This window comes from Astyanax mexicanus, chromosome 1 (genome assembly GCF_023375975.1).
Source record: "Astyanax mexicanus isolate ESR-SI-001 chromosome 1, AstMex3_surface, whole genome shotgun sequence".
Classification (NCBI taxonomy): domain Eukaryota; kingdom Metazoa; phylum Chordata; class Actinopteri; order Characiformes; family Acestrorhamphidae; genus Astyanax; species Astyanax mexicanus.
Genome location: NC_064408.1, coordinates 39,883,689 through 39,893,449, shown reverse-complemented (window position 1 = coordinate 39,893,449; position 9,761 = coordinate 39,883,689). Strand labels below are relative to the sequence as shown.

Here is a 9,761-nt window from a genome sequence, read left to right as displayed (position 1 = left end):
GCTTTCGCTGTGCTGTGGCCTTTTTATTGCATTCCAGGAGATCTTAAAATGTGTTATTTTTTTCATTAGATTTGCATTACAAGCCTCCTTTATTATTTTTTGGTTATCTTTACAGAGTAATTTAAGTAACCTTCATCTGTTTTAGAAAGTGAAAGAATCTGTCCCTGAAAAGACACCACAAACAGATATAAATACACTCTGATGATTTAAAAAAAAAAAAAAAGGGTTGTGCTGAATTCTGACTCTCTGCCTAAACTTGACATGCAGGTCACACAGCAGTGTATACAGGCACCAGGTTACACTTGCAATTCCTGTTCTTGAATAAAATGATATTCTTGGTGCAGCATATTGGTTGTTCGGTCCTTAAGATAGTACACACTTCATTATTATGACAAAACCTAGTAGAAATCATTGTTCTCTAAAAGCAAGAGGCTGGCCAATGAGAATAAAGATGTATTTGTGTCATTGCCATAGTGAAAGGTCTCTCCAACTCAGCTAAAAACAGTTTACATTAGGGCTGCACGATATTGGAAACAGTTTACATTGCATTGCTTTTCTTAACAATATATATTGCGATATTAAACAATGCAAGGCCCCTGACGTACCCAACCCCGCCCCACCCGAGTGCTGTCTCGCGCCCGGACCCCTCAAGAGCTGAGTCAGGGCTAATTTTGTCATACTGATATATTTGTGATATTAAACAAACTCTAATATCAGACAAAGATAATCTGAGTAAATATAATCAGCACTTTTTAAATTATCATTTTATTTATTAAAGAGAAAAAAAAATATCCAAAACAATCTTGCCCTGTGTTTGCCCCTTAATCCTAATAATTTGAAAGTGCCACCCTTGGCAGCAACAACAGCAATCAAGCTTTACCGATAACTGGTAAACCGATAAACAGTCTGCCAACCACAAATATCCAGTCTACAGGGGTCATGGGGACAGAAATGGACCACTGTTAAAGTGCAGTCTGAATTTTGCTTTAAATGTGGATTTGTGCTTACAGTTTACTGAAATGCTCCAGTTCCTCCTCTTTAAGAACATCATATGAAGACATTAACCAGTCCAGCCAACAGCAAGCAGTGGTAAAAATCATAAAACATTATAAAGGGAAATAAAAAATATACAGAACAAAAATGCTTTTAATTATTTATTTATACATTTTTACAGCTCGTGGTCTTCAGGGTGGTAAAGTTCACTCATCAGACGGTAGATGTAAGATGGGGCGTTTCCACCAATATTGGAAATAAACAGCGTTATTAACTCTGGCGGAACATAATCAAACACGGGACAGTGAGCGTTCACCTTCGACAGGATCTCACCTGGAGACAGAAAGATCAGAAAATTCAGAACCCTGCTAATCTTTACTGAATAGTAACACATAGCACATGTTAAAATGCAAACAAATAAGCACAAATATAATAAAACATTTAAAGCTAAAGGAAATCAAGTAATTAAGAAATGGCTGAAATAAGATGCAGAGCTTTCAGACTTCAAATAATGCAGAAAAGTTTATATTCGTATTTTTTTTAAGAGTTCAGAAATCAATATTTGGTGGAATAATCCTGGTTTTTAATCACAGTTTTCATGCATATTGGCATGTTCTCCTCCACTCTTACATACTGCTTTCAAATTACTTTATGCCACTTTTGGTGCAAAAATTCAAGCAGTTCGCCTTGGTGTTCAATTTGGTAAAATTAAAGAAACTCATCATTTTTAAGATGTCTCATATTTTTTTCCAGAGCTATACATCAAAACTGGCTTGATTTATTCATAACATTCTCACATATAATTCAGATTTAATTTACTAAATGTTGGCCACCTTAAAAAAGATAATCCTTTATTAGTCCCAGAGTTGGGAAATTCCCAATGTCCCAGCAGTAAATGTAGAGCAAGGCACAGAAAAGAAGTAGCAACATAGGCAACAAACTTAATATTGATATATGAACATTATAAATAAAGTATAACGATCTCTGAAGAATGTTTACATCTCAATTGTTACATCAATTGTACAAGAGAACCCTATAATCGCACATGTAAAAACTGCACACTGATAATATTTTTTCACAATTCAGACAGAACATGAGAGTAAAGGTTAATATGTGGCATTACCTTCAGTAAAGGGAAGCACTTCATGTGGTGAAACAAACTTGTGGAACGTGTCCTCTTCATTTGGAAACTGAGAGAGAGAAAGAAAACAAATTAAAACATTACAGTCTTCAGCCTGCGTCCGCTCTGCTCAATCAGACTGTAAGGTTGCAGCTTCTCTATGAGGGGATGCTGCATTTAACCTTTACAAATACATCTTTAAAAAAAAAAAAAATACAAGCAAAAGAAATAAATAAAATAAGAATAATAATACAGTGTACATAGATTTTGTTCACTGTTTATTTAAAATTTTGCCATGGTGGTTGATTTGGTACCTGTGGTGAGAGTTTGAACATGGGAGCGCACACAATGAGTGGAGTGGAGTGGTGTTTGGCAGCGAGTGCCAGTGTGTGTGTGCCGTTCACCGCCCTCAATCCTCCATTTGCCAAAACCGTCTGCGTACCAATAATCACCTGCACACAGGAAGAGGAGACACACACACAGACACACACTACTGTTAAAACACTTTTTTCTATTAATAATGTTAGCTGTATGACACATTTTAGATAAAGTAATATTGTGTACATTTTAGGAATAATTTATCTAAGGGAGTTTTTTTTTCCAGGATATTAATCTAGCTACAACCTCATTCCTGGATACTTGTACAATTAGACACTGTTACACTTGACACAGTTATTCAAACCTACTCTGGGTATTTATGTTATTATATCCTGATCCTGGAGTGATTAAAATTCATTGTGGATAAAATATCAGTCAAACATTTGTACAGACTCGATCTTACTTAATGTTTGTTAATTTATTTTGTTAATTTTCTACACTATAGATTAATATGGAAGACATCAATAAAGAAACACATATGCAATTATGAAGTAAACAAAAACGTGTTAAACAAGCTAAAATATGTTCCATATGTTTTCTTCATTAGATTCTTCAAATGTAGCACCTTTTGCTGCTGAGCACTAACTTTGCTTTAACAGCTTTCCCTTCATTCTGTGATCCAACTCATCCCAAACCACCAGGGCTGGGTTTTTTTATATTGGGTGTTTGTTAAGGCCAATCACTTTTTGTCTACTAAATAATTACATGTGTTTCTTTACAGTTTAAAATCTTTGTTATTAATCTGTCATGTAGTAAATAATACAAATAAAGAACAAATATTAAAGAGAATGTCTGCAAACTTTTGACGGGCACCTAATATAAATTTAGTAACACTCTAAAGAGTGTTTCCCCGTGTTTCTCACCTTATTGACTCTGGACATCACTGCGAAGATGGCGGCGTCAGGAATCACTGTGGTTTCAATTCCGTCTTTAGACAGACTGGTGGCCATCTCATGACCCTGTGGAGAGATAGAGCTGATCATTGTTGCTCATATACCCTCTGACTGATCATCTGCAGTTTAGTGATTTTAAGAGTTTAACTGATTTTAAAAGCTAAAAATTCGAGATGGAATGATCGATCGGCAGTGTATCGGTATCGGACGATTTTCAGCCAAAATACGGTATCGGCGATCGGCAGTTATTTCTCTGATTTTAGCCGATCTGATTCAGGAGCTTAGGGTTAAGCAGTAAAGCAGAGCTGTGTGTGGATGGGCGGTGAAACCGGTCGCTTACAGGAAGCTGCAGTTCCTCATCCAACCACTAGTCGGAGCTGCAGCAGCAGCAGCACAAGCCCCGCTGTCTTTACTCAGTCAGACCTATCGCCCAGCCACGGGCTACAGAGCTCAGCCAGTCTGGAGCGTTTTTACAGTTTTCTAAAGTTAAGGTTTTAACCCGAATAAACGGATAATACAGCTCTCTACAGTTCATCCTTAGCCCAACCAGCTAACAGCAGCAGTTTAGAGCAGCCGTCACGGAGTCACTGCTCGGATTACATTAAAAACAGGTCAGTTAGCGCGCTGCTAACCTCATGATGTTTATAACTACGGAGTTTAGTGGACACACCACGGCTGCAAGGTTAGACTGTTGAAGGCTACTGAAGACTATTAAAGGCTATTGGAGGTTATTGGAAGGGTTATTGGGGGAAGAAATCAGTACAGGCTGGTTAGATAAGTGATTCACGTCCTCGTCCTTTGCTGCGGTGAAACTGCGACTAGCGCTGTCACATTGATGTTTATTAACGTCATTAAAACAGATTTTGTCAGCTATTGTCTTATAAATATTTACACATAACTTATATCTCTCCTAAAAAGCATTTATTTTGGTCAGTAACACTCGTGTTTATTTACTATCAGTGTAAATTACCAGTGTTTGCTTTGGCGTGGATGTAATTAGGGGAATCTGTACCAGGTTTGCCTGGCACCTGTGTGGCATTAATGTGGCATTTGGCCCCGCCCAATATCGGTATCGGCGAACGGCTGATCGAGATGAAAGACGATCGGCGATCGGAATCGGCCCCAAAAACACTGATCGCTCTATCTCTACTAAAAATTCAGATAAACAATTATCCTGTCTGGTAAAATATTTTACCATTAATAAGGACATGCAGTGTAATTGATATCATTGCTTCTTAGTGTGAGTGAATACATTAAGAAGCAGGACTATAAAGGGCTACAATGCAATTATTCCATATCTAAAAACTGTACTTTAACAGTTCAACCAAGTAACATTCCTTTATACACATTCTACATTGAAGGACGCCCTCATTTACAATGTAGCTGAGCCAATTCACACACACACAAATATCCAAGAGGAAAAATCTAATGGAAATCTAATCTAGTTCTGCTTTTTAGGTAGAATTGTACTGTAGATTTTATTTTAAACCTGTTATATTGTCCCAGGCTCCACTTTTCTTAATTTATTTAATCTTTTCTTGCTGATTAATTTCCATTTCTGACACCAGTCATACTTTGTTTCTGTAGTGACTTTACCTGGCAGAACGGAGCGCACTCTGCTACGATAACGTGGAATTTGCGTTTGCGCGCTGCATCCTTCAGAAAAGCCTCCACGGTGCGCGAGCGGCCGATGGTCATGATGACTTCATTAGAGTGGATGTGCTCCAGAGCCTGCATGGCTATGTTGTCTGTGGTGCCCTCTGGTGACAAAAAGAAAACATACACATATGAACCCAGGCAGTAACAGACTGAACAGCACTATTAACTAAACATTTTATTTTAGAAATAGAATGAAAGTTGGCCCCGCTGTTAAGCAGGCTTTTATAATGTGAGATTCAAAGTTTGAACGCTAGGTGTCAGAAACTGGCCAAAGACTCTAAAAGCAGAGAGGGTGCGCATTTCTAGCGCAGAAAAACGGGGCAAAAGAGTCTAAAAGCGGAGAGAGTGCGCATTTCTAGCGCAGAAAAACGGGGCAAAAGAGTCTAAAAGCGGAGAGAGTGCGCATTTCTAGCGCAGAAAAACAGGCCAAAAAGTCTAAAAGCGGAGAGAATGCGCACTTCTAGCGCAGAAATACGGGCCAAAGAGTCTAAAAGTTGCCGTAAGTAAGGAGTTTAATATTAAGACACATTATGAAATGAAACATCAATTTGAAAAATCTTAGTTTACACAACACTGTCAAAGATAAAGATAGTAAGTCAAGTAAAATGGTGTGTAAATGAAATAATCAGGAAAATGTATTATTTAAAGTGGTATATTTCATTATTTGTTATATTATAGAGTCTGTGGCCCGTGACTTCAAATATATTTCTCCTTCTGGCCCCCAACAAAAAAAGTTTGGACACCCCTGGTTTAATGAATATTGTCTCATTGTCGCTTGATGCACAACAGAGACACCATGTTTCTAATGATTATGAGGCCAATGGAACCTTCCCATTAAAGTCTGCTAGCTGGCCAGAGTCAGACCAGGGGCCTCCTTTATAAAGGGTGCGTACGCATAAACACAGGCCTGAATTGTGCGTGTCACGCAGGAACTGTGCTTTATAAAGAAATACTTGGCGTGAAAACGAGCGTAGATATAAGCAAAGTTTGAGGTGTCGGTATTTCTTCAAAAGATTGTGGCGAGAACAGGAATTAGTGACATCATGTGGTGAAACACGGAATTGCAGGCAAATGCGTAAACCTTTAAGTATATTAATTTATACTGCATAAATTAAGATTAAGAACTTAAAATACAAAAAAATATGAATATACTTGTTCAAATATATTTTTGTCTGCATGTATAAAGTTTTAAGGATTGCCATATCTTATTTGCCTCTCATTATTTTTATGCTAACTTCTATATGTCACTTTTTATTTCAATTTTATTTGTATTATCTGGTTTGTTTTATCTCACAATTTAAAAACTTAAAAGGTGCTATATAAAAATTACTGTTGTTATTGTAATTATTATTGTAATTTTTGTAACAACAACAACATCAACAACAATTATTATTACTATTATTATTATTATTATTATTGTTGTTGTTGTTGTTGTTGTGACAACAAAGACCTAGACAACAAATAAATACTGCAATAACGTGTTTTCAGAGATCATTAAGATTTTTTGTGAGATGATTTACGTTTTCCAGTAGCCAGTCTCAGTAAACTGCGTGCTAAGTTGAGCACAGATTTTCAGAAACCAATGTTACAGAATCAGGCAGTAGGCTGGCAGGAATCAGGATGAATGGGGAATCCCATATTAAAATATTCAGTGAGTAATTTGCATGGACCTTTTATGAGTAAATGTGAGCGGTGCGGAGGCGGAACATGAGGCTGGGTGACCTGCGCACATTTATAAGCAGATTATGATTTATAAAAAGGAAACAGTGTTCAAGTATGCATACGCACGGTTTTTAAAAAATCTGAATTATTTTAGAACCCATTTTCTGTTTTTTTGTGCATGTACACACTTTCACTCCAGAAGCTACACAGAGTTTTATAAATGAGGCCCCAGGTACAGGCTTGAAATGCAGTCATATTCTATAACTATAATAAGGGTTGGTTCTTTTTTTAAAGAGAAATTACCAGTCAGAGCTGAACAGGTTTGGTTCCAAAATCATGAGTACAAGTTATAACCATGCAGACACCAACATCTCCACTTACAGGCCCACAGATTTTAGGGGGTTCGCCTGGGTTTACTAGATAGCAGTGACTTACAGTATACAGTATACCAAAAACACGCCAGCAAGTTTATTAGAGACTACTAAACACCTCTGCACACTTTGGAGACTTTGATGCTTTACCCAAGCAGGTACCACAGAACAAAACTACAAAATCAAAGGTCAGACCCCAAACACGTCTCAGTACATAGACTACTACATTTGTAGTAAGAGAAAGGGGCATCATTTTCTCTAAACTATGACTTTAATGTATTCTTACCCAGCTCAGTGAGCAGCTCGTTGATGGCCTCAATGATGTTAGCTTTGAGTGGAGGGAAGTGCTGTCTGAAGTTCTCCTCACTGGAGCCGCCGGACGTGAGCAGCTTGTGCAGAGACTCCTGCTGATCTGCCTCCTCGCTGCTGCCACGGGACCTGAAGAAGGTTGAAGGATGATCAATTTGAATATTAACTAAAATGTGGAGAAATCCTCACAGTGTTGGAATGTTTCAGGTAGGAACTCAACATGTTATGCTGTGAGCCACTAATTTTGTGTAACTACATGAAGGTGAATTATCATCAGGTGTGGAATGTTTCATTTGTCACTCTAGCTACTGCTAAATGAGGGACAGCATAAGCAGGCATTACCTTGCATATTCCTCTCGAATAATTTTGAGGATGCGGCGAACCATGTTGCCCACGGTGGTCTCTGAGGGCTGAGCAGCAGTCATCCTTCTGCCTTCTTTACGGATGATCTCCATCAGATCACCTGCAAAAACACAACATATCACCCACAGGGAGATCATTAAGGAACAGCTGTGAAGACCCAAACATTTCCCATTCCTCCACATCCCAAATTTGTTCTACTGAATTTACATCTGATGACTGGGAAGTTAAAAAAATGAAATATGAAATCAATTTGGAGGGACTTTTAGTGCATCATGTTGGAAGAAGACATTAGAAGATGGTTAAATTGTGGTCATGAAGGGATGCACATGGACAACAAAATTACATAAACAAGCTGTATCAGTCAAGCAAAGATTGACAACTATTCTGTGAATCTGGATTGTTCACACAGGTTGGGTTCATGGATTACTGCTGTTGACAGATACAAATTCTGACCAATCATTGGTGTACCTGAGAGAAAAAAAAAGAAGTATCAGATGGGACCTATGCTTTCCAGTTTTGGTGACCTTCTTGGCTAACAGGCATAGAAACCAAAAATTTCCCTCTGCTATTGTAGCTTACCACCTCAAAGTTCAACATGTTGTTCATTGGGTGCTGCCTTTCTGATCATCGCAATATCAGAGGGAAGTTATCAAAGTTACTTTAGCCTTTTTGCTGACCTCACCATAGCTTTCTGTATTCAGAACCGCTCACTTGATTTTCTTCATTACACCTTTCTGACCAAAAGGCAGTTCATGAAAATCTGGATTTTTCTTTTTTTTGTAGATAAACAAAAAAAAATCTAACAACACTGTACACTGAAAAGCTATACAACCAGACAAAAACATGCCCTTGACATGAGCATGCTGATTTTATTCAGCAGGGTGATTAATTGTAAGGGGCAGAGAGAGAGAGGTTGGTGTAGCTCAATTTGATCTATAAATCCAGTTACAAATTATAAGTTAAATGGAGAAAATAAAATTTAAAAAAGCTGGATTTGGACACTTTAAGTCTAACATGAGGAGTATCCATCAGGCCAACCCCCGACTACTACCTGGGCTAGATTTAGAGGTTATACTAGTCCACTACCTGAGGGACAGTGTACAGTGAGAGAGTGTTAGGTGTGTTTCTGAGTTTCTGTGCTGTGTTGCTGTGCCGTGTGCTGTAGTTACACACCTGCGCTGCTCCAGCGCGCCTGTGCGGTGATCCTGCGCAGCAGCGCCGCGGTGCTGCGGGCGGTCTCCCCGGAGCCCCGGTCCCCGAGCTTCAGCTCCGCCAGAAACGCCTCGATCCGCTCACACAGGTCCGTCTCCTTATCCGCGCCCGGCATGTCTCCTGTCTCTGAACGGGTCAGTAACGGGTCAAAATTATTCCAATGTCTGACTGCTCCCAGTTCAGCCTGGTGGTCTACTTTACGGAAGTTGTCATAGAAAGAGCCTTTGCATCAGCCGCGCGGTGTATCTTGGGTAATGTAGTTCAAGAGAGCTCACGCGTGTTGGCTTATGTATACAAACAGTATTTACACTCGTTACTCAGATAAAAAAGAAGATACTAGATTTTAAAATACTTCTGTAAATGTTAAAGTATCAACTACAGCTTTTTACTCAAGTAAAAGTGTAAAAGTACCGGTTTCAAAACTTCTTAGCTAAAGTACACCCCCCCCCCCCAACACATTTTCCTTAAAATGTTAGTGAACATGCACTAGGCTCCTTGTTTTAGCTGCATATATGCCCATTAGTTGAAATGTATGGAAATAGGATTTACAAGGCTATTTTTGATCTTTTTTTTTAAATATACAAAAGAATTTAAATTTTTTTATATAATTGTATTTCTATTTTTTCCCATTTTCTCCCCAATTACACAACCCACTCATTAGGAATCCCCCTATTACTAGTAATGCCCCAACACACCAGGAGGGTGAAGACTAGCACATGCGTCCTCTGATACATGTGCTCCGATACCACCTATTTTGCTCCTGATCCAGCATTGCTGAGTAGCCAGCGTGCTTGGAGGAAA

At 38.6% G+C, this 9,761-nt stretch overlaps 1 protein-coding gene across 1 annotated transcript; it reads right to left on the bottom strand.

Annotated features, from left to right (window-relative positions):
- Positions 1-1,141: 1,141 nt before the first annotated feature.
- eif2b2 (eukaryotic translation initiation factor 2B, subunit 2 beta) lies at positions 1,142-9,190 on the bottom strand. The gene is made up of 8 exons (XM_049478285.1): positions 8,922-9,190; positions 7,728-7,848; positions 7,363-7,514; positions 4,981-5,144; positions 3,355-3,450; positions 2,428-2,565; positions 2,117-2,183; positions 1,142-1,326 (listed from the first exon to the last, which is right to left on the bottom strand). The coding sequence occupies exons 1-8, from the start codon at positions 9,073-9,075 to the stop codon at positions 1,169-1,171; spliced, it is 1,050 nt and encodes a 349-aa protein (XP_049334242.1). The 5' UTR covers positions 9,076-9,190; the 3' UTR covers positions 1,142-1,168.
- Positions 9,191-9,761: the final 571 nt, after the last annotated feature.